This window comes from Thunnus maccoyii, chromosome 7, assembly GCF_910596095.1.
Source record: "Thunnus maccoyii chromosome 7, fThuMac1.1, whole genome shotgun sequence".
In the NCBI taxonomy this organism is placed as follows: Eukaryota; Metazoa; Chordata; class Actinopteri; order Scombriformes; family Scombridae; genus Thunnus; species Thunnus maccoyii.
This window is the reverse complement of record NC_056539.1, coordinates 13,059,113-13,083,615: the sequence shown is the minus strand read 5'-3', so window position 1 is coordinate 13,083,615 and position 24,503 is coordinate 13,059,113. Positions and strand designations below refer to the sequence as shown.

The 24,503-nt window shown below is 42.8% G+C and overlaps 1 protein-coding gene across 2 annotated transcripts; it reads right to left on the bottom strand.

The window, feature by feature from the left end:
* Positions 1-595: 595 nt before the first annotated feature.
* Positions 596-24,503, bottom strand: rgl1 (ral guanine nucleotide dissociation stimulator-like 1). 2 transcript variants are annotated; one of them, XM_042417494.1, is made up of 18 exons: positions 23,961-24,503; positions 10,291-10,401; positions 8,208-8,416; positions 8,029-8,097; positions 7,749-7,939; positions 7,511-7,635; positions 7,166-7,381; positions 6,952-7,055; positions 6,697-6,781; positions 6,331-6,420; positions 5,898-5,984; positions 5,564-5,596; positions 5,300-5,421; positions 4,834-4,923; positions 4,450-4,633; positions 3,204-3,455; positions 2,978-3,092; positions 596-2,529 (listed from the first exon to the last, which is right to left on the bottom strand). In XM_042417494.1, exons 1-18 carry the CDS (start codon positions 24,117-24,119, stop codon positions 2,342-2,344), a joined length of 2,430 nt encoding a protein of 809 aa, XP_042273428.1. In that variant the 5' UTR covers positions 24,120-24,503; the 3' UTR covers positions 596-2,341. The 2 variants fall into 2 exon arrangements, with proteins under 2 accessions (XP_042273428.1, XP_042273429.1); XM_042417495.1 differs by lacking the exon at positions 23,961-24,503 and adding an exon at positions 12,972-13,215.

Sequence of the window (24,503 nt, the reverse complement as noted above, 5' to 3'; positions counted from 1 at the left end):
ATTTTATTTACTTACAGTAGTACATTTTAACATACTCTGGATATTCTGGATAAGAAGAATTTCTCATGTCTGCGGTGTTGATTGAGGGTGAAAATCTTTTTTCTTTAAGTTTTGTCTCTTTGGGGGTTTGAACTTAAATCCTTTGACTAACAAAAAATGCATGTTTGTCTTTGAATTCCTGGAAAAGAGAGTGACCAGCACAGCAAACCCACTTTCAGGAAAGGAAGGTCATGAGTGCTGCATTCAAGTCAGCAGAATTGTCTTCCACTCAGCAAAATAACTTGGGCTCTTTCCAGAACAGCCTCTGGTCCTTTTATTGACAATGTCAATCCTGACAGGACCGAGCATGTTGTCCATCACAGAGCAAGGGTAAAAAGACAAGACGCACAGAACACTATCTCTCCAATGCAGCGAGAAGAACATGATGAAGAGGGTTGTGTAGTCAGATAGATGCACTTTAAAATCATAAAGCATCCAACAGGCATAAAACAGAACTGTGCTCAGAAACTGGAAACTGCAATGTCAGATGTTAGAAACTATATTTCCCAGGTTTCCAAAGATTGGAGGGAATCAAAAACACACAGGACAACCATGATAATAATGATAATAATTTATTTATTCATTCAGGTAGAGGAAGAGTCTTTGGCAGTGAAGAACATAGGAGCTGAGGGTGATTTAATGACATAACATCTTTAAAGTGAAGTGCTGCATGGAGACAGATGATTGGGCCAATTGGGCCATTATCACAAGTCCACCAGTGAACCAGTATTCCCAAGGGGAAGGTAACATTTTCTTAGTGGGGTACACAGTGATTTTCATTTAATCCAGGGAACATTAACTGGTTGCAATAACATTTGATCATGGCACAATAGTAGAACTCTAACATTAGAGTGTCTTCAGGAGTGGAGGAAAACAGTCCGTAAGTGTTTATCTGTATGTGTCACTGTTACATAACAGGTGATAAGTGAAGAGGATGTCCATGAGACAAACAGATGAGAGTTTAGTGTGTGAAGAGGTGTTTGGCTTTTTGCGTGTGTAATGAAGTGAAGTGTCCCTAAAGTTTTCCAAATGTATCACAGTAAAATCTGGCACTGGCTTTTTTTTTTCCTGGCACTCTGAATTCATTCGACATTTACCTTAAAAATCTTCTATCACTCTCCAATCTGGCATTGTGTTACAAAAACATATAAAAAAAAGCAACAATTACAAACAAAAATAGTATTTCATTTAGTGAAGAGGGAGCAAACCACCAACAGAGTGGCTCACTCATTCTTCTGTATTCACATCCCACTGGCATCTCCTACAAACTGACAAGTGCAACTCTGTAGTTCATATAATGAAGGGCAAAGAGGTACAAGTATGCAGTTTGAGACACTTCGCATGGTGCTTTCTATTTCAGAAAGTCCTCCGTTCCTCTGTTCTTGTACATCTCTTATCTTTTTTTTTTCTCCAAAAAAGTCTGAGGATGTGATAAAACATCTTTCTGGATCAGAAAGCAGCACAAAGTGCATCTCTACACCCTAAAGATAGGGCAGGTAAGGCCATTTCAATATTTGCCAAGGACTTGTTAAAACCAAGTAATGGAACCAATCAGAATGCATGTAACACTGCATTCGTCACACAGCTCACAATATGAGAGGGGCAGAACACACACACTGTGCACACTGTGCACGAGCCGGACATGGCAGGTAAACATGACCGACTAGGGACATTAATGACATCACAGCTCCTGTCAATCGATCAATATCATTCAGAATACTGTCAGGGATCCATTCATTCATCAGTAAAGGCAACAGGACTGGACTCTCAGTCCACGTCTCCTTCAATTCCATCATCCATCTGTACTTTTGAACTTCTGCATTCATAACTCTTCTATTACCAGAAAAGTAGATATTCAGCTACACAGACATCACATGACAAGAAAATGAGTTCATTTCAATATCAGAATACTGTTGGAGGTCAGGAGTTTGGCTGCTCCCATAACGTGTGCAAAAAACCTGTGGTTGTAAAGAGTGGAGGCCACTTGGGGTCACTGTTTCACTCTATCACAGCCATCACTAGTCAAAAGTTAAGTCCCACTGGCACAGCAGTCACGCTACACATCCTTGTTCCATATCAGGGTTGGGAAAGGGGCTGAAAAAGACAGGAGGGGGTGGTACAGTTCAGGAAGAGACTCAACTGGCAAGATAAGAGTGAAAAACTCATTGGGGTCCATCTGTTCCATCTTGAGTCTCCATCCATCTCTCCACCTAAAACCCAACAGTCAAGATCCAATCCAGCACCCTGTATTGTCCTGGGTTAGTGGTGTAAGGGCAAACTGCTGGGTCACTGCAGTCCGGGGTCACAGAGTGACCTTGCTGAGTCTAAGCGAGAGGCTTGAGCGCTGTTGGGTGCGAGGGAGTGTGGAGCTACACCGGCTACGCAGCTGGACTGGCCGACCCGCGGTGCCTCGCACCCGCAGGAGGAAGTCAAAGTTAGCTGAGGTGTTCATGGCGTAAAAGACATTGGCGTTGTCTGGAATCACCAGCTCTGAAAGAAATAAGGAAGGAAGAGAAATAATAGAAAGGGTGAGTAAGATTTAAGCTCTTGCTGTTATAGCTGTTACGCTTCTCGTCAATACATGGGTCATTGTGATTCATTAAGTTTGGGAAAAGATTATCAACAATTACGAAAAGATACATAACTATTAAAATGCTGAATTGCAAATACAGATGGTGTTTCATCATAGTTTTAGTCATATATGCTGCGACTTCTGCTTTCTGTATTTACTGTAAATCTGACTGTATGACTAGGAACTATATTGAACAACATATGATGCACAATTGCAAGTTTTTGGAGAGCCCTGCACGTAGCCAGGGACCTCTGTGAAACTGTCCGAATAATGAGAAAACACTCATAGAAACTGATCAAGCACCCCAGAGGATCCTACATGAAAAAATCTAGTAAGTCTCCATCGGAAAGTACAGCCATATTTTACCTCTTTCTTCAGAGATGACCTGTACCAGCTCATATCCCTCCTCTGGCTCCACCTCCAGGTTATGCTTCGCCATGGCTCTAGAAATTACAGCCGGAGTCTTGTCTTGATTGGTCAACTATTTAGGGAATAGAGAGAAAATGAAGTCATGGAGTCATACATAAATTATAAAAATGTGTGTCCGTAGCCTCTCAGTCACGCAGGTATGCATAAACATATAATTATTTACCAGTATACTCTTGTAGAGGTTCCCGTTTCCCTGCTCCAGACTGACTCTTATGATGCATGCGTCCTGGGCCTGGGTGTTATAAGCTGGAGTTTGGCTCGGGGAGCTAGGGGACATGGGAGTGAGGGAGATGGAGCGTCTGTGGGTGCAGGGGGGGCCGGGGAGGGAGGGAGATGCAGGGGTCATGGAAACACTGGCTGTCGATGAGCTGGTGTCCATCGAGTGGAGTGAAGTACAAGAGGAGGACTCTGATAGCTGGAGAAACATGAAAAAATGTAAGCGGATCACTTACTTCCACAAATACACTCAACGATATTCTGATCATTAATCTTCAGACATGGTTAAGAAAAACCTCAGGTGACAAGACTCAAAATAGATAAAGGAAAAGAAACATTTTTTTCATCTTTTGCTTCAAATTACAGTATTTTGACTTACAGACAGTATGAAAATTATTAGGAGGGAGGAGTCCAGAAAAGTTATGGGGTTTTTTTCCATTTTGCTGAGGGAAGTTCAGTATTCATTTTTGGTAGTAGTAGAGGGCCTTCTCAGCCAGAGTCTGGTTTTATTTTATTCTTGCCTGACAAGATTTATTGTAAGAAAAAAAAAAAAAAAAGAAAAGAAAGAAAGAAAGAAAAAAAGTTTTTTTTAAAGATCAAATATTTCCACTAAAAAGATGGCTTTTGTGTGTGCCATAGAAGTATATTTTACCATATTAGGTGTCTTTGTATTAGGGTTCTATTTTTCTCATCAAAATCATCTCACAGCTAACAGGATCAATATGTTATGATGTTATTATAATTTAACATGATCTCTTCAGAGAGAATGCATCATTCTTCACTTTCACTAGCCCACAGTTGCTTCCACCTTCTCTATTTCAATGTGTCACAAACATGTTAAACATGTCACATAAAGTGACAGACACTTAGTTCAAAAACAATGAATGGCTCAGTAAACAGCAACCAAAATTTTTGTATTTTTGTATGTTTGCAATAATTTGGGCAATTGCTAATTCTTCCTCTGTTATGTGATTAGTTAGCTATGTAAAAAAAAAATTCCATTATATCTTAAATTTTTTGCGCACTTTAAGTTGTTAGCAGCAAAGCACATTATACCAATTCAATAGTGTTCTATTATTTTGAGATATTTGAGGAAGGATGTTGCTATTTTTCTCTTCCCCCATCCCAATAATTTTCATACAGTCCCTAAGTATGCCCAAAGGGAAAACATTTTCCACACTGTTGTAACCCACCTTGTTTTGCTGGGTGTCGGAGGTGTGAGTGGGGGTGAGTCCCTCACTGTCTGAGGGGCTACTAGAGTCACTAGAGGACACGCTGACAGAGTCCATGCTCTCCCCTGAGCTGCCAGTAGGAGGCGAGCGCGGCGTCTCTCTGACGGGTGAACTGGCTGCATTACTGTCTGTTCCAAGAAACAGCCTGGAAAGTAGAGGAAGTCAGTTATTAGATTATAAAAGTAAATAGGTCACAGCAATGGACTGCTTGAATATGCCAATGTGATATGTCCAATGTGACACATCCAAGCCAAGGAAAACTATTTCAAGCCCACTCAAAAGGCATTTCAAACTAGACCTTATTCCATTAGGTTCTATTCAAATCCATTTTCTGGATGTACTCACAGGCTGAGCCTCTTCACCATGCTTTTTCGTGGTTTGGGTGAAGTTGGACTGCTGTCACCGAGACCTTCAATTTCACATGACAAGGCGTAGCTGCAAGAGAGAACATTAATAACAAACCTTAAACATCATAAAACATTACCAAAAAACATGTGCCCAGTGGTTTTGGAAACCATGAATTTTGAGCAAGAAACAAGGAAAGAGAAAGTCAGAGAGGGCAAGAGAGGGAGGGAGAAAAGAGAGCACGCAGAGCAAAAATAACAAGTACAATAGATCAGTAGGGAGCAAAGAGATGACATGAGAACAGCAGGGAGAAGTGAGGAGAAAGGAGAAAAAGAAGGCGCTATTGTGTGTGTGTATGTGTAAACAATAGAAGCAACAGACCATGACCTCATGCACTAATTTGCTTGTTATCTAATGGATAATGGTGCAATCAAGAAAGAAGGTATTCTGAGTAAAGCAGCTGTACCTTTCTTCCTCACTGAGTTGAAACTGGCTCTTAAACCAGCGGAGGAATGCCGGATCCGCAGTCAGACAGTAGCTGTTACAGGCCGACTGGAGCAGCTTGATCTGGGCTATCACCTCAAACTCCTGCAGAGAAAAAGTTAAAATTAGATTTGCTTCTCTTGCATATCAACTTCAAACATGTGTCATGTGTGAGCCTAGCTCATCATGTGATGATTGTCATGGTGGAACCGTGTCAAAAAGAGGCGCCGCTTGCAGCTACACTCACCCTGCGTCTCTTCTCAAAGTTGATCAGACCACCCTGCGGAGGACACAAAGAGCACGCTGTCAGACCCTGGACATCACATACCAGTGGCGGCTTAGACAAACAGCATTAGGTGGACCACTCCAAAAATGGACCGACAAAATTCCTCACACACTCATGGAAACTTACGCCCCAGCTTCTGACAGCGGGTTACACAGACAGACTCTCAGATCTGCGGAGCTGTGCAAACTCGCAGACACATGCTCTCAAATATCGAAACGCACACACAGGTGCAAACAGGCACATACATACAAACACACACACACATTCAGCAGGTGTTAAGGATTTTTTTTTTTACCTCTACTAGGTCAGGAAGGGCGGTGTCCAGCATGGTCAGGTCAGTTAGAAAGGTCCCCAAGTACGGTATCGTTCCTTGCATTGCTCCCTGTAGAGAAACAGTTATTTGATTGCTTTAACATTTACTTTTAAGTACTGCAAGTTCACTAAGATGCCACAAAAAGTTCAAAGAGATTTTTTCACACTGTGGTCCCCACAGATGGCAATGCGGGGTTGTTAAACAAAACACAGGCTTAATAAAAGTACATCACATAATGCATTGAGTAAACAAAACTGAGCATGTGGCTTCATCATACTGGAGAGGCAGGGACTCGCTTTACAGTACATTGCTTTAGAGGAATGTGTTGTTAAAAAATATAAAGCTCTGTTTTAGCTCTCTTTGAAAAAAAATCTGTTTGTGGCTGAAGCTTTTAGTCTGCCAGTCTTTGTCTCACCATTTCCTTCTGCAGCTGTAGTCTCTTGTGGGTGCGTTTCTGGTGCTCCTTGGCACAGCTCTCCAGACTGGCAAACTTTGAAGTACCTTCCTGTAAGGCAGACGAAAAAATAGCTTTGGTCCTCGAGATTCTAACCAGTGATGAAGGAATGTTTCCCGGATTTCTAGCTCAAGTCTCAGTTCACTTGAAGTAACATTTACACGCTTTATAACAGAATTTGTTTCAGAGGGCGATCGCTAAACGTAAATGTACAGGAAACATCCTCTCATTTACTGAGGATTTACATGTTCATGATTCCACAGGGATGAGCAAAAGCAGAGGGTTACAATCTTCAAGTATGAAACACATGATGAAGATAGAACTCACCCTCATGAGTAGCTCTCTGCTGGTCAGGTAGTTGTTGTGGTCTGAGAATATGTCCGACAGTTCTTCAAATGTCTGCATGCTGTCTCTGTCAAGCAAAGATTCATGTTAGCTAAAGGATATACTGCGCATGAGATGTCAAGCAGCTGCAAAACACTGGCAAAATCAAAGAGATCCTGTAGAATTCTGCGAAAAGGGCAGATTGTTTTATGAAGACCTGCCGAGATTATCTGCATAGTTCAGAGATTTGAGGCTTACTTGTGCACAGCGGCCCATGCTCTTTTCAGTCTGTACAGAGGGTTGGACTGCAGTGCAGACACAATGGCTCGCAGAGACGAGAAGTTTTTGCGTATTCGACACTCCTGTTAAGACGTAATTAAGGTCAGTCATAACTTGGTTAAACATTTGTGAAGGTTTTATATATTTATGTGTGTGTGTGTGGATGTGAGTGTGTGTGTGTGTCTCTGCTCACCTGAGCAATGTCTATCCAGCGCTGGATGACCCGCGCTCTGACATGCGGTCTGATCTGTCTGTGTTTCAGCACTGTGCTGACCACGCAGGCCGCCACGGCGTTGAACTGAGTGATGGTGGCACGAATGGTGGGGGCGCTGTGTTTGTTGTGCTTCTTGTCCCTCTGAGACCAGATAGAGCCCAGGCAATGGTGGGGTACAACTTTTTTAAACAGCAGCTAGAGCAGAATAACAGAGTAACGTTAGTATGACGACACTGACGACATATCACACGGATGTGACCTACGTGACGCTTCTCTCCTGCACAACACACACCGCCTGTTTCCATCTAATTTCCCTCCACTTACTGCATCCATGTAGGTCAATTGCTCAGCCACCAGGTCGGCGTCAAACGATAGGAAGTCCTCCTGGACTTCGATTTCCACTTCCTCTTCCTCCCCCAGGCAGAAAGAGCTGTTGCCATGGAAACCAGCTGAAAGAAAGCGAACAGGTCATTTGACTCAGGGGAAATGTGATACTTGAGATGAACAAATAAAAATATGATATGACAAATAAAATCTGTAAAAACAAAAGTTTGATACTTACCATCAGTGTCATCCATTCCAGCCTGAGTCTGCAGCTGCTCCAACAGACCCTCCGCCCGTCTTAGAGCCTCTGAGCCTGGCAGGGCCCTGCGCAGGTAGTCCATCAGCCTGTGAAGACAGGGGTAGTCAGGAGGCTCCTGAAAGTCTTCAGGACACTGGTCCAGCCAGGCACGCAGGATAGAGGCTAAGGCACTGTGGAGACAATTTTGAGAGTGTTGAGAGAGCTGGCACTGATGGAAGGACAGGTGTGGTGAGTTAGCACATATAAAACTGTATCTCACTTTCTGATGGCTCCACTGGTTTCAGAGCCTTGGCATCTGTTGGTGTCATTTTCTTCCACGCTTCCATACCTGCAGCAGAAAAAATGAAGAAACCATTTTTTAAAAAATCACTTTAAATCAATACATTATTGTGGCTTTACAGATCCATTTCGCAATGCAGCACCTCAGTCTAACCCTACCTGTCTAGCAGGAGCTGCAGTACAGTCTGTGTGCTGGTGAAGGCTCTGTAGGTGGACAGGAAAATGGAGGTGTAGGTGAGATCATTGTCGCCAAATGCCGTCAATAACGTCTCCACCAGACGCTCCAGTGTTCCAGCACGAATACTTCGGATTTTGCAGGTCTCCAGCTGGCTCACTGTGTGACCAGGAGGCAGACGGTCCCCCTCCGCCTAATCGCACACACACACACACACAAACACATATTTTCACACTGTTATATTTTCACAGACTAGTGTGAATTGAACTGAGCAGTACTATAATGTATTGCAGGGATTTGACTTGTGCTTCCTGAGCCTTTCCTGGCTTTCTTTGGTTTTGGATGCATGTGATTATATATTTATACTCATAGCATGTCAGGTTGCTTTGTTTTTTATCTTTCATAGTCAGTAAGAAAACATAAAATCATATAAGGAATAGATTAGGAGTAAATTTCAAGCTTTAATGAAATTAAGCGAGTGAAGCAACTCAACGGAAGACCAAAAAAAAAAGTTGGAAGACAATCACAACCTATATTTAATTCTGATTTATCCAGATGTGTCCGACTATTGTGTCTACAGGGTGAGAATGAGCAGTTACAAAACGGGCGGGGAGAGAGTCGTACAAGAGGTGGCACAGACGGGGAGAGAGAGAGAGAGAGAGACCTTGGTGAAGTTAGCACGCTACAACAGGAAACGCTCCAATCTGCTTTTAATCACAGCATGGCCCCTCCTCCACCATCCCTCCAGACAGAGAGGAGGACAGCAGCAGCAGAGCCAAGTTCTCCCACCACTCCCGTCTGATAACAGCTCAACGCGCACAAGAAATACGATTATTTATCACTTTGAGGTGACCCCGCTGTCCAGTCACACACACAAACACAAGCTTAGATTCTACAGTTCACAATTAATTAGAAATGCATTGACTTTGCAAGCAAATACACTACAATCCTGTAAACAACACATCAGTGTACAACTGCACTGACTGTAATTGCTCTTGTTCACTGACAATTGACTGTTATAGTAAATATACTGTCTCAAAAGGGAGCTCTCACTACTCAATAGACAGCACTGTGTCAAGTACACACACTGTTTTAATTAGCTCTAATACAGTTGGCAGCGGATACAGTCGTCAATATATCAATACAGTCTTAAAGCCTCAGAGCTGTTATCTATTTCGTCTTTCATGTGTAAATCCCCATCCCCCATGTCAAGCACAAAGAGAGCTACAAACAGCGATACAAAAAACCAAACAAAACAAGATTCGGATCTTTCTTGGGAAAACCCTTCCTTGATTTCTAACCATATATTTGTTTTTAATTGTGAAGTTCGTGCATTCCTGCAGTTGATTCTGAGAAAAACTCATAATACAAACTTAAACATAATGCCCACCTAATTGGCTGTTCAGTGCAGAATAATAATACACTGTGTAACATCTTATTATGCTGATATAAACAGCGATACCTTGTGTGCACTGACAAAAATGCACAACTCAAGGAAAAGCCTTTAATACCCCCCTTTTTTTTGTCATAGCAGCGTTTTATAAAACACTGCTGCACAGGGGGACTGAGGAGTTTTTTGTTGGCAGCCAAGAAAGTCAGGAAATCACATGCTTTGGCTAAACAGTGCAGGTCTGGTGAAACTGTTGATTTTCAGCAGGCAGTTAAAAAGGTGTTGTCTATACTGGAGGATTTATAGCTCAAATGTTAAAACAACAGCCTTCTCCCGAGTGAGCACAATGCTGAGAGATGCCCCACAATTGCATAACACAGCCTGCTTCAAACAATAGAACAATTCGATATTTTTTTTGTTTTAAGTGCACAACTAAGTGGATTTCTCTTATAAACCATCTACACATGATACATTCCAAGACTTTTCCACTTGGAATAAAAAAAAATCTGCAGTTCACATTTTGCACTGCAACAGGTTAAGAGAGTGGAAAAAGTATCAGGTTTTCATATGTGTAATTTGCTTCACTGTGGTTTTGGAGCTCGACTCGTCTCCTCTTTGAAAAAGCTTCGTCAGCTGTGATTCTGTCACAGCGTGAGAGATCAGACGGGCCTACTCACCCCCAGCCATCTTGCTCCCTTGTTGGCCGCTTGCTGAATCTGAACCCTCTTCAGTGTCACATTGTAGATGGCTCCTTCCTCAACTTCCTCCCCCCAGTCCTGCACCGAGCTCTGCATGGAGGGAATAAGAGGGAAAACAGTTAGAAACCCAGAGAGGAGAGGAAGAGGAGTGGAGATTAAACAGTTTCCTGTAAATAACTAAAAGGCTGCAGTGCTAACTTCAACAAAAAAAAAAGTGTTATTTTGATGGTTTTAGCAGAATGGGAATTCACTTTTCTGAAACCTCTTCAAAAAAAGCAGAAGGAAGAATCTGAAAAAAAACACAGAACCACAACCACGGCACTCAAACAAGGACTGAAGTGCAGTAAAACATCAAGAATGACCAACTCCCCAACCCCCAACACTGCAGCCTGCCAGGCCTCCCTCCCTCTCTCCCCGTCTTTACTCCCTCTTTTATTCCCTATCCATCTCTTTCACTGTGTCCCTGTCTCTCTGGAGCTGAAGTCAGAGCTGGGCAGCTTTCCTGGAGCTCAGAAAAGCTGGAGATAAGAGCCAGAATGGATGAAGTCTCTCAAACGAACCCCTACGCAACAAAACAGGAGATTTGCATCACTTTTTTTTTTTTTCCTTTCTTTCTGTTGATATGTCTTTGTCTGTTTGTACGGCTAATACAAGCCAAGAGAGCTTGATTACAAATTTGTGCCTCCAGAGCACAACAACCACTTAAATAAACCCATAAGACAAAGTGGATTCATGCTCATCTTGATGTAGGAGTCCATATGCACTATGTCTGTCTCTGGTTGTAAATCACTGACAAACAGCAGAGCGTATAAACAAACAGAGGGAGCGGAGTGAATCAAAATATAAAACTCCTGCTCAGAGTGTGCGCAAACAGAGACTGGGATCTGCTGAGAGATCAACATACGGAGACAGACACAAAAACAGAGGCAGGGAGACAGTGAAGGAGCGAGACTGGCCAAATATAAACACCACGCATGCAGTATTATGGCCAAGTCCTCACACACAGGCAGCGGCAGCCAAGATCACTCTCACTTGTCCCCACTTTCATTTATACAGCTCAATGGCAAAGTCCAAACTCTCCCCAAACAGACGGGATGCCAGGAAAAAAAAAAGGGGGTCAAGGGTCAAAGTCGCCATTAACAGGCTCAATGGTCAGTCCTGGAGGCCGGTGGCACTCAGCCATGACTGGGCCTGCATCAGAGTCGTGTTTGGGTTTGAACAGAAGCAAGTGATGCAGAAATGAAAAGAAGGTTCCAAACAAAAAAAAAAGACAAAGAGAGAGAAAGGGAGAGGAGGAGTTTAAAAAATAAAAGGACAGATGAAAACAGCGAGCATGTCTGTGATGTTCATGTTACACTCTGCCATCCTTTCTGCTCCCTGCCCTGTTCAGCATCTTGTCTTCATGGTCAGCAACACGTCTTTCTGCCTCTCTCTCACTTTAGCCGCTGGCTGCCGGCTGGCTGGCGCAGAGACAGATAAATACATCAGTGAATGAGTCATGCAGTCCACACACTCCCAAAACAATAGAGGGAGGTCTCTGCGCTGGCCAGCCCGGGCTGCTGAGTTCACAGTCTGCACACACAGCCTGCTTTTTTGTCAGCCAGAGAGCTGGAGATGTTTTTCAGAGCGGGGTTTAAAAAAGCTCTGCTCGCTTTGTGCACCAAGTTTGGGGCTTATTGTGAGGCAAAGTTCCATGAGCTTGCATGAAAATGGAAAACCTATACAGTCGGTTAGAGTATTTCTATTCACCAGAGAGGAGAGGATGTAGTAAGTCTTATACAGATTCGTTGTGAACTTAACAGAGATATCAGCGGATAGGAATGAGTTTACAGAGAACACAGTATATTAAATGACTCTGGGTGAGGTGTAAACAGGAGATGAGTTGTTTACTCTCTGCACTAACTTGGATGCTTCCGCAGAAGATGCTTAAAATGTGCAGAGTAAGGAGAGCAGGGAGGCAAATAGTACACTATCTCTGCTCAAATAGTGCTAATCTGCCTATCAGCCTATCAGCTGTGTGTGAAACAATACTCCCAAGATAACAACAACAGCGGTTGTGTTAAATCTTTGGCGCTGATCTGTTGCTTTTTTGTGCTTTCCTCGCCTGGACGCAGCTGGGACCCGCGGAGAGACAGCGATGGCCCCGGGGCCTCGCCGATTGTTCCCTCTCTGTTTCACTGCGGGCCCCCAGACAAAAGTTTTCATATCCATCATCAGGGAGGGGAAAGCTGACGGGATCGAGTTCATATTCTGGCGGAGCCGACAAGGGATTTTTATTTTATCCCTCCCCCCCCCCCCTCCGCCCCCCTTCTTCCCCACGTTTCCAAACTTTGCGTGACATCTTTACGCACCAGCAATGTAGGTTAAACTGGATTTAAAGTCCTGCGCCACAACAGACGGGTGTGAAAACAATTAAAACTCAATGTTCAACTGTGTCCCCCCTCCTCCTCCTCCTCTTCTTCTTTTCCCCTTTATCCGCTACTTTCCCAAGCACCCCCCCCCCCCCCCCCCCCCCCCTCCCTCCCCAACCTCCCCACTTCCCTCTCCAGCCCCCCCCCCCCCCCTCTCTCTCTCTCAAAGCTGACTTCAAAACCACAAACTCAACAACACAGCAGAGGATGGAAAACGATGAGAGTTTTTTTTTTTGTTTTGGTTTTTACCATTTTAGTTTTCCAGGCGAATTTCATGGTGAGCGTTTCTTTCATGATCCGTGGATAGCATCAGAGCTCGGGAATAATCCGCCAATGAGAGAGAAGAAGATGTGTCCTTTCTTTTAAAAATCCCAGATCCACGCTGAAAGAAAAAAAAAATTCTTCCCCTTCACCACACACGCACACACGGTCGTTCCTCTCCAAAGTCCAAATCCTCCTTCTCTGTCTGTCAGTAAGCGCTCCCCTCTTCTACTGAATGACCAAACTCCTCCTACTTGCACTCACAACAGTCCGGTTCAAACTCCTCCTCTCTTTTTGTCCGAATTTCATCAGTGACAACAATGTGTGCGCTCAGACGCAGTTGTGATTCCTGTTTGCGCAACACACCACTACACATGAATCATAAATCCGTCTCTAATGACAATCATGGAACATGTAAGAGTTTTAAAATAGGTTTTTGGGTGTTGTTAGTCTTTTGTTTTTTTTGGAGTATTGTAGGAAAAAATGATTGATTTGATTGATACAACATGAAATTAACACAAATCTTTCATTCTTTTATTTCAGTTGTAAAAGAAAAAAAGTATATCAGATTTTTTCTTACAGTTATTGCTTTTATGCTTTTGTGGTTTTTATATTTGTTTGTAATTTTTGTGTCACCTATTATAATGAGAAGGATACAGAAATCTATGGGGTGTTTCTAACACATGCCATTAATGTTTTTGATTTTTTTTCTCTGTTTTATGTGTAAGCTGTCTGATAACTTTATTTACAACACCTGTCCTTGAAAACATAAAATTGTCTGACCATCAGAGAAGTTTCTGATGCCATGAAGAAAAGAAAAAAAGCCTCTATAGCACCAAGCAGGTAGTTATTTCCTTTATGATGTATGAACATTTTCAGTTTAAGCTTGCATGCTTTAGTCAACTATTTTATCTTCTTTTAGTTAAGTTAAAGAGTTAAGTTTAGTTTAGCGTAGTTTTGTTGCTTTTTTTGGCATTTTTTTTAGTCTTTCAGGATCACAACCCCTCAAAAAACATCAAAACATAAAAAATCCTACATCCTGACATCCATACCCTCCTTATTCACACCCAAAAAAGAAAACAACAAACATACAATACACAAAGCGAAGGGAAAAATATTAACAAAAGAGTTTAGTTCAGAGACATCTTTGAGTTATTACTTAACCCTGTAGTTTTATGGCTGTATTTTACACACCTGGTTATTTATTTCTATACACTAGCGACCATTAACATGTAGATTAACGTACATTAATGCACAGATTTCATATGTGTGGATGATATGATGCACCGCCGGCCCTGGATGTCCTGTGTGTGAAGCAGCTGCGGCCTCCTCATGCTCCCTGCGTGGGACAATTCAAGGAAGGCCGTAGATGCCGTCACCAGCACTGTGCATTGTCAGTGACAGGAGAGGAGAATGGGCAACACTATTCCTGCACACGTACTCAAACAGCCTACTTGTGTGAATAAACGGGAAGATATGAATCAAGCATTGACTTTGTGAGGGGTCTTTGTTGTATTGTAAACATATATCAAATGTGAGCAAGCACTGAGTCTTTCATTTACAAGTCCATTTAGTCGGCTGATGAAATGATCCAGAGTCATAAGGACTGTCGTGAGACAGAGGGGACCTTATGATGTGCATTGTCATCTGGCTCAGTGGGTGAGAAGCTGGATCTGCTGCAGCCCCCTTTTCATGTATGTGTATGTGATATGCCTACCCACTCCTCTGGCTCCTATAACCCCAACGTCACACTCGCCGTCACTGGCTGTCACACACCACGCTGCCAAGTAGGGTGCACACACACACACACACACAAGGTCCTCGCTGTTGGCATCATTGCTCCCTCTGAGCTTTGCTTGGAAAGCAAGAGGCCACTAAGAGGCCAGGGAAGCCCGGTGTATGTCTTCGTCATTGTATCTCTGTGTGTGATCGTGTTTTCTCAGTTTTTCTGTTCAGGCTGTATATCTGGCCGGACTCCAGTTCCCAGGCCGAGCTGCCCCGGTGTCCACTTGGGTCTCTGGAGCTCTGGGAAGCCCAGAGGGGCAGTGGGAAGGTTATGACCCCACACAACCTTAGCTCTGCTCTGGGGGATTTGAGTGTTGGTCTCACAGTGGGAGTGATGTCATATCTCAACGCAAACAAGACGTCTGACAAATGTGACAGCAGCTGCTCGGTCTGATGGATGAGCAGACAAGTACACAAATCTTTCAACTTGAGATCAAAATGAGAAATGTATTCTCTCTCTCTGGGATCCAGGTCCATTAAAGTAGTATTTGTAAGCTGGTATTAGCATCAAAAAGGGACTCGGAAAATACTCTTGGGCCTTTTTTGTAGTTTAAGGTTCTACAGAGGCATAGGACGCCAGGCTTCAGTGAATGTCAGAGCTTAGTCCAAATCCAAGTCGAGTCCCAAGTCCCTTAGGCCAAATCCAATAATTTCATCAGTCAAACATTTTGGGAAATACACTCTCATGTCTGCATGCTAAATATGAAGCTACAGCTAGCAGGCGGTTAGCTTAGCTTATAAAGAAAGACTGGAAACATGGGGGAACAGCTAGCCTGGCTCTGTCCAAAGGTAACAAAATCCGCCTACAAGCACCTCTAAAGCTCACTAATTAACAACTTATATCTGGTTTCTTTCATCCATACAAAAATGGAAGTGTAAAAATGACAGGTTTTAGTTTTACAGGGGGTTTGGTGCTGGACTTGACCAGGTGCAATGACTTCCTGGAGTCACCGTGAGGTTGCCAGTGGAGACCCCGAACCATATTTAACAAAATGTTCAATTATTCCTTTAAGTTGAAGTCAAATTGCAAGTCTCATCAAGTCTATGAATGCTGAATCTTACATAAAATGGATCTATGTTAATATTGTTTCTTACACAGCTGAGACCAAGTTATTTTAATGCAAAAGTATTATAGTTAAATATTTCAGGTGCACAGCCATGCAAGGCTTGTCTGGCACTGTCTAATTCAGTGCTTATTGATCTGGGATTTCAACACTTCAAAACCTGACACTTAAATGTGTTTATCTCACAGCAGTGACACTCAAATTGAACCTCACCAGTTGTGGAAGACGTATTCAGACCCTTCACCTAAGTACAAATAGTAATACCACACTGTAAAAAATACTCCATTACAAGTAAAAGACCTGCAAATGTAAAATGTTGTAAAAGTAAAACTTTTATCATCGAAAGTATAAGCACTCGCCCTGTCAGAGTGTCATATTATAATATATTAATTATATTGGATTATTATTATTGATTCATTAACATATAATCAGCACTTCAATGTTGTAACTGTTCAAAGTGGAAGTAATTTTAACTACTGTATTACATTTTCAATTAGTAACTACAGCTGTCAAATGGATTTAGTGGAGCAAAAAGTGCAATATTTGAATAATATAGAAGTATACAGTTAGTATACAGCTGTATAGTACAGTAGGATAGAGTGGAAATACCCAAGCAATAAAGTACAGTAGGATAAAATGGAAATACCCAAACAGAGTGAAAGTGTACTTTTCCCCACTAAGTATCACATCCTTATATTTCCGACTTACGTCTGATCTTTAATTAAACCCAACATCTATCTTTAGAAATCTGTACATCACATTGCCACTAGTTTGAATGTAAAAGTTAAACAGAATGTGATAAAGGTGAACATTGTTATGTTTGAAAGGCTGATAGAAATAACACATGATATTCCTGCAATCTAATAGAGCCTCACACCAAGTTTTACTTTCTACTTCGAAGACTAATGACATTATGGAATTTAGGAAAGCCCTTGATGGGGCAAAACAGTTTTTTTTATATAATAGGTTCCTGCCATTATTTAGCTCCCCAAGTATGCTCTTCTCTCTGTTCCACACAGTCAGTACAGGCAGCTACAGTACAGACAGAAAGGGGACAAAAACAGGAGGAGTGCAGCTCGTACTGTTATTGCACCACTGTGGGGAAAAACGCACATTCCAGGAAATCTCCCACTTCCTGCCTCCAGCCTCCTGACTCCAGCGAGGCTGCTGTCCTCATACCTGACTGGCTGGGGAGCCTCTCTGGCCTGGAGCATGGTCGTAAAAGCAGACCAATAAGAAGGAGAGAAGAGGAGAGGAGAGGAGAGAAGAGGAGAGAAGAGAGGAGAGGAAAGGAGAGGAGAAGTGAGGAGAGGAGAGGAGAGGAGAGGAGAGGAGAGGAGAGGTGTAAAAAAAACAGGGGATTCTTGATGCAAGCAGATGGAGCAGGGTAGACTGAAATCTACCAGAGATCACAATACACACACATTTTTGCTTGCTCACAAACACACAGAGGTCAATAATTGGCTCTCAGGCACCATGCGTAATGTCAGTGTTAACATCCAAGATAAGAAGGTCATGTATCAGAGAAAGTGGAGGACACTGTAGAGATTAACTTGAAAGGACATTATCTCTACTCTGTGTGTGACGTAGAGAGGAAGATGGAGAGGGGAAGAGTTCACAGTACAGTCATAAACTGAGAGGATCCATACTGGCAGAGAGACAAGCGTGATGCAACAGGAGCATCTCACACCGGCCTCCAGAGAAAGAGTGATTTCTTATTTCAGGCTGGAAAGAGATGTCCTGCTTTAGTTTTTTTTTTTGCTGGAGAGACTCATCATTTCATCCAGTGAGAGGAGTATCAGCGGTGACTGGAGCCAAACTCTCCAGTGGAAAAAGTCATTGCGTAAAATTTAGAAGCTTTCCTGCTACCATATGAGGACTGAATGTGAGAGTAAAAAACATGCAGTCAGGTCATGCTCTGTTCTTGTTTGTGCCTTTTTCCAGCTTTTGAGAGCAGAGCTTGTATCGTATGTGTGCACATGGGTTAAATGTACTTATCACGCTTACTTTCACTGTATGTTTGCGTGTGGTTGGTTGGTTGGTTTGTGTTTCCACAGCATACTGCCCAGTAGAGGGCAGAGTTCATAAACCACCTTGTTTATCCATAGTCACCAGAGGCTTCAGCAACACCAGGTTGGATTTATGGTGCGGGGTCAGGGTGATCTTCTATAACTCAATAAAACAGAAAAGCTGTGCAGTCAAAGTTTTAAAAAAGGTAATTTAAGAGCAGTAAAGCAGTGGCAATACACTCTGTACATGCACATGTCTGTTGATTCATTTGTGAAAACACAGATGGATGAGGACACGCCAGGTCACGTCTCATAACACACACACACACAGCTGCATTTTCTTTTTCTCTCTTTGTCTGTTTCTGTCTCTTCTTTGGTCAAGTGAACCCTTTGTTCAAGCAATCACATTAAAGCTCCGTCTCTGCCTCTCTCCTTCCCTCTCCCTCTTCTCTTATGTCATGTCTCTGCTCCCCTCAGATCTATTGTCCTTGCTGTTGTTGAGCTCTCTCTCTCTCTCTTTCTCTCTCTCTCTTTCTCTCTCTCCTCTCTCTGGATGGGTGACATCATTTTAGTTTCCAGTAAAGTCCAGAGCTTCAGACAGAGACCCCTCCCCCTTCACACGCGACATTAAGATCACAGCTGACCCTTCACAACCAGCACACACTTCAAGGAAAGTTTCTCTGAGTTTCATTTGCACTTAATCATGTTTATGTGCAAAGATGTTTTAGCTAAATGAAATTGTACAATAGACTTGTTTTTTTCAGTTGGACTGTTGTACTAAAGCTGAGATAATCCACTCTGGAGCTATGATGACTCAGATGGTATGCTGGTTGTTAAGGTGCTTTCAGGTGTCCCTGCATTTAGAAGAGTTACGATAAATTAGACCCATGCAGCACACACACACACACACACAACCCCCCTTCCAGGGCCCCAACTCTGACCCACCCCCCCCAGATCTAAGCCTTGCTAAGCCTTGAATGAATCAGTCTGGACTGGCTCGGTTGTCTGTCTGACCCCCTGCTAATGAGAGAAGGACCATCTGTTGCCCAACAGATACATGCTACCCTAAGTTGTCACATATGCAACAAAAACAACACACAGTATGCATGAAACTGGTAACACTCTGGTGAGAACTGCTGCCACACCAAAACCTGAAATCACACCAGAAAACCAGAAAACTACACAGCAAGACTGCAAATACATTACATCAGAAAGTTACTCTAACCATCAGACTATTTGTTTTGTTTGTTCTGACTATACTGTAAGACAGAAATATCACGATGAAGGTTTAATTAAAGGTTCCTTTCATCTAATTTCTGGCACTGAATTTAATTCTATATTATAATATTATGCTGTCGTCTGCAGCTCTGTATGTGTTAAATTGAAGTGTGAAGCATGTGTATTGTAGGAAATGAAACTGCGCTAAGTGACGAACACAACACAGACTGGGGCTGCTACAAAAAAAAGAGGCAGTAGCTGTACTGTAGCACATAAACAAGCATTAACAGAACTGCTGTTGCCATAACAACAAAACATAGGAAGATATTTACTCTGACAGAGCAATATGGACACATCACATACTGTGTAAAGTTAAAATAAGATACAAATAGTTGTACTCTTTTCTGAACAAAAGTTAGTGTATTTATCATAGTGTTTGATCTTAGCAGAGTTATTAAAGTTAATTATCTGCTATCTTAATTATGTGCTGACTACTTATATTAATAAGCAGTTTTACACACTAATGCCACACACACACACACACACACATACACACACACACACACATGTACACACACACACACATACATACACACAATAATGCACACATCACAATGCCAGCTTGATCCTAGTCATGCGTCCTGGCTAATACTGCATGCACTGCCTGAGCGGGAAAAGGAGTAGAGCATTGTGTGTGTGTGTGTGTGTATGTGTGTGTGTGCGCGTGCGTGCGTGTGTGTTTGTTTGATGGGGGGCATCTTGCCCCAGACACATGCAGACACAAAGTCACCAAGCTGCCAAACCATGAAAACCAAAGCAAATCAAAGACTGCTGCTGCACATATTGCCTCCTGCCTCCTGCCAGTGCTCAACCCACACCTAAACACACACACACACACACACACACACACACACACACAGACCACAGCATAATACACACCCATCTCCATATGGTATGATGAGTTTCTGCCCCAGTTGAGCGAGCTGCTCCTGTGGTGTTTGTTGCTCTGAGATGGACGTGCGGGGGACATGGACAATGCCTGAAGAATTGATTTTTCACACTAGTCCTATTATGTGACCTAATTAGGCCCAAAGTCACAATATGAACCTCGACAGAGCTGCAGGCAACAAGACAACTTGACCTGCCTGGGGGTCACCCAAGTACGTAAACAGCATCTTACGTGGTCGACTGAATAAAAAGATGACGGAGACCTGGATTTTGGAGAAGAAAGAGGTCTGGTAGTTTGTGAATTGTGCAATTAGAGAAAAATGAATGTACAGATATGAGTGAACTGAAGAACATTACACTCCCTCCACTTGTGTCTTATATTGTCAGTGCTTACTGGGATAATCAAGATGTATTGTTGTAAAATGTATTGACATTTTGTAAAAATTATGGAGATACTTGTAAAAGTGAAAGGTATGGAACATCATACCAGTCATAGAACTAGTCTTAGCTGGATGAATGAAACCCTTAACTGTTGAAATCGTGTTGACGAGTCATCAAAACACATGACGAACACGAATCCAAACTTCAGGAATGGAAACACTGAGACGTCACTGAGCATCAGCCGAAAACGTGCACTTCTCTGTTCAACAAAGAAGAAAGAGGAAGGAAGAGTGCTAACTCAGCTTTCTTATTTTTTTTCAATGGAAAACACGCCATCATCGAAATTCTCCATCCCCCTCTTCCTTTGTCCCCGTTTTCCCTGCAAACAGTCACTTCTGCATTTATAGCAAACAACCTGCTGAGGTTATTGAACTATCCTGCTGGTTACTGTGAGCCAACGGGTGTGAGGGCACTGTTAATATTCCCTCTACTGGAGCTTTTTATTGATCGGCCTGCAGCTTGATTACATTGCCCTATCACTGACAGAGAGAGAATAGTAGAAAAGAACCCTGCAGACTTCTAAAATGCAGTTAGAGCAGTAAAATGTACTGTGATAACCCACTGAGACGTATGCAGTCGTCAACACTCCCGCTTCTGTGCAGTTGAGTTTAAACCCGGTCATGTCCTGTGTCACTCAGTCTTTTGACATATCCTCTGATGTCTGGATTATGATGTTTAAAAGATGTCATCAGTTTCAGTTGCTATATCTTCCCCTTAATCTCTATGTTCCCTCTGCTTATATGACCATGTGTGCTCATGTGGGAGCCTTGTTGTCCTCTGCTGATAATGGCTGACACCTCAGCACTCCTCCCTCGCCTCTGATCTGAACTGTGGACCTGACAGCCGTCTATAATCGTTCAGCTAGATGATTACATCAGTCAGTCCAATCACTGACTTTATGATTGGCATGGTTTCATAACCTCCTTAAGTTGGGGACAAAGTGAGCTGACAAGTGAGGAATGAAACACCTGAGAGCCGTTAAGGCAAAGTCTCCGCCCTCCAAGCCAACCCAAGCCAATCAAAGCCAGTATGACGGACATGTGGAAAGGTTATGCAATTATTGCTTTTTATTACAGGTAAGTTTAATGATTATAGCCACTGATGATTTTCTTTTTTTTATTCTTACATAATTTTATTGAAACCGTTTAACCCTCTGTGCCCTTATTGCCCCCTCGCCCAGCTGTGCAAACTCAATACTGTAAAAACAGTCACAAGGACTGCTGAGCTCCTGACACACAGAGTTGATGCGTGTAAGCTGAGCCTCGCTTTGGCTGTGACACTCGGAGTGTGTGAGTGTGTGCAAGTTAACCTCCAGTCTCCTTACCCATGGAAACAATTGGTGGAAACAGTCCTCTGAGCTGGGAGGACACGTCAACCAGGATGTCAGATAGGCGACAAGGAGGATGATCTCCAAACATTCAAAACACTGACACACACACACGCTGACAGATTGCAACTGGCATTGGATTAAAGTGAAATTCATCACTTATTGAAAACATTTCTCAACAGTAATAACAGAGTAATGAGGTACTAAATTGAAACCGGTTGGGATTTTGTTGTTTTTGCTGTCACAGAACATTCAGTGTCTTGTTTAAAGGGCAGGTTCAGAATTTGTCAAGTCTCTCTTAAAACAACAGTCAGGTGCCCATATGAACATTGAAACAAGTTTTCCTTGCTGTAATCATTCTTCCTGTTCATACTGGCTATTAGATGATCTCCTCTAAATGCACTTTCAACGTAAGTGATAGTGGACAAAATCCACAGTCCTTGTTTGAGCAAAAATGTATTTAAAAGTTCATCTGAAGACAATAGCTTTCAGCTGTCTGAGTTGGTCAAATTAAGTAAACAGTCCTCCACAGTTACAGTCTTTTTAGTTAAAAAATTCACTCTTTTTGTCTCGATGTCAACAAAAAGAAGGAATTCGGCACTAAAAAAACAGTAACTTTGAAAGATATTCACATGATTTGACTCATTTGGGCAACTGAAGCCTCATACTAGCTTCAAATAAACCTTCAATACATTTTTGTATGGACGGAGGACTGTGGATTTTGTCCCCCATCACCTACATTGAAGGTGCATTATAAAGGAATCTCTTAATGGTCAGTATGAACAGGAAGAGTGATTACAGCAAGAGAAACCTGTTTCAATGTTCATTTGGGCATCTGACAGTTGTTTTAGGACAGACTTGAAACACTGTGAACCCATCCTTTAAGGACACTTCAGCTGGCTGGTATTTCTACTCACAAAATCTCAATGTGCCATTTAAATACCAAAAAATATTTTCACTTTGGCCTCATTACCACAAGTGTGCACATGCAAACAATTAGCCACAACTAAGCTGGAATAAGCCGTCGCTGCAGGTTGTTTTCTGGTAATCACACACGCAGGAATCTGCGGCCTCAGACAAGAATTGAAAAGAAAAGTAAATAAACAAAAACGTGTGTGCGCTGACATGAAGAGTAACATGAGCAACACTTCTGTCACTCCAGTTTTAGCTCTGGTTGGGTTCTGAAGTAAGGCGAGTAATGCCTTTACTGTGAAGGCTCTGACCGGTCAGCAAATTGGTGCTCTCTCAAACACACACACACACACACACACACACACACACACACAGACACAGACAAGTAAGTGACCAATAAGCGGTAGTAACAGTGAATGTGAATTACTGTCTTTCACAAGAGGTCAGCTGTCCTCTCGTCTGTGCCACCAAAGGTTACTGTCTAGTTTGACTCATTGCACTATGTGTTTCTGACTCGTTGCATAAAATTTCGTTGAGCAGAGGTCAAGCAGAGGAACTAAAAAATGAAACGATGGCTGGAAAAATGACAATCAGCCAAATCACTGATTCTCAGTTGAGCAAATTGATAATAGGAGGATGTTTTTGACTTATTTGATCTTAAAATGATCGTCACTTACTGTACATTGCAAGATGTTTATGTAGGAAGTGTCAAAACCTCTTAGCTGTGACCACCAGCTTGGCCAGAGTCCAGAGCAGCCACAGATTTGCTTTGCACTTCAGCTGTAGTCACTTTTCTCTCTCACGCACACACATAAGCATCTCCTTCCGTATTTTTCTTTTCTTATTATCTACTCTTCCCTGCGTTCTCACAATCACCACAGACATCCAACAAACAGACCTTGGAGGAGTCACAAACACCAGGCCTAGCCCACCTATCTCTCTGCTCTTCACTGCTTCTCTCTCAGTGTTTATACTTCCTTTTTTCCCTCAGTGAATTGGTTTCTTAGAATCTCAGCTGTATTCATTTTACAGTTTCCAATTCGCTTCCCATTCCCGTTCTTGAATCTATCAAGACGGACCAAACCTTTGACACCAAACAACAATGCAGCACCTCACACACTTTAAATAACATAAGGTACAGGAAGGTCACTCATTCGAGGGCCAACATCTGCCACATTGTTTAACAGGACTGGAAGTACTTGTGCTTCCCAGAAATAAAAACAGATTTCAACTAACAGACACAATCACTCTGCCATGTACTCGGTGTACTGACCCAGTGGTGCGGTGTGCTCTCTGGGTAGCGGGGCTGATACCTCTGCAGGGCAACACCCCCTTCCCCTTCCAGCAGCAGGGTGCAGTCCAGGTCGAGAAAGCTCTGTTGGGGCCCCGGAGGCCAAGGCAGAATGGTAGCCAGAGGGCATTGGGAGATCATGTTGACTGCCGGGATCAGCGGCAGGGATGGCAGGGATGGCAGGGCATACTCCAGTTTGGACGGCAGTTTGGCTAGAGGGTTCTTCAGGAGGATCTGTAGAAAGTTGTAGCTGTGGTAGTCCAGTGAGAATCAAGATGAAGAGGATTTATGTGTTGGTTTTGAATGAGTCCACAGGAGTTCCTCTTGATTTCCCAGAATGAAGCTGATGTTGTCACCTCCTCCTGGACTTGTCTTCAGCTCAGAGGTGTGACAGATGATAACTCTCCTCTTCTAACTGTTTTCTCCCTTCCTGTTTCTGTCTTTTCTCCTCTTTGCCACAAACAGTTTCTATTTTTCCCTCTTCTCTTTTTTTTCCCCTTCCTGGCGCGCGTGGAGCTTGGCTTG

What these genes read in the sequence shown, in the direction of transcription:
- rgl1 (XM_042417494.1), bottom strand. Translation starts at nt 24,119, where the DNA reads ATGATCTCCCAATGCCCTCTGGCTACCATTCTGCCTTGGCCTCCGGGG. An exon ending in CAACTCAGTGAGGAAGAAAG is followed by an intron (nt 4,924 to 5,299) that starts GTACAGCTGCTT and finishes TCTCTCTTGCAG; the next exon opens with CTACGCCTTGTCATGTGAAA. An exon ending in ACCTCTACAAGAGTATACTG is followed by an intron (nt 3,093 to 3,203) that starts GTAAATAATTAT and finishes TTCCCTAAATAG; the next exon opens with TTGACCAATCAAGACAAGAC.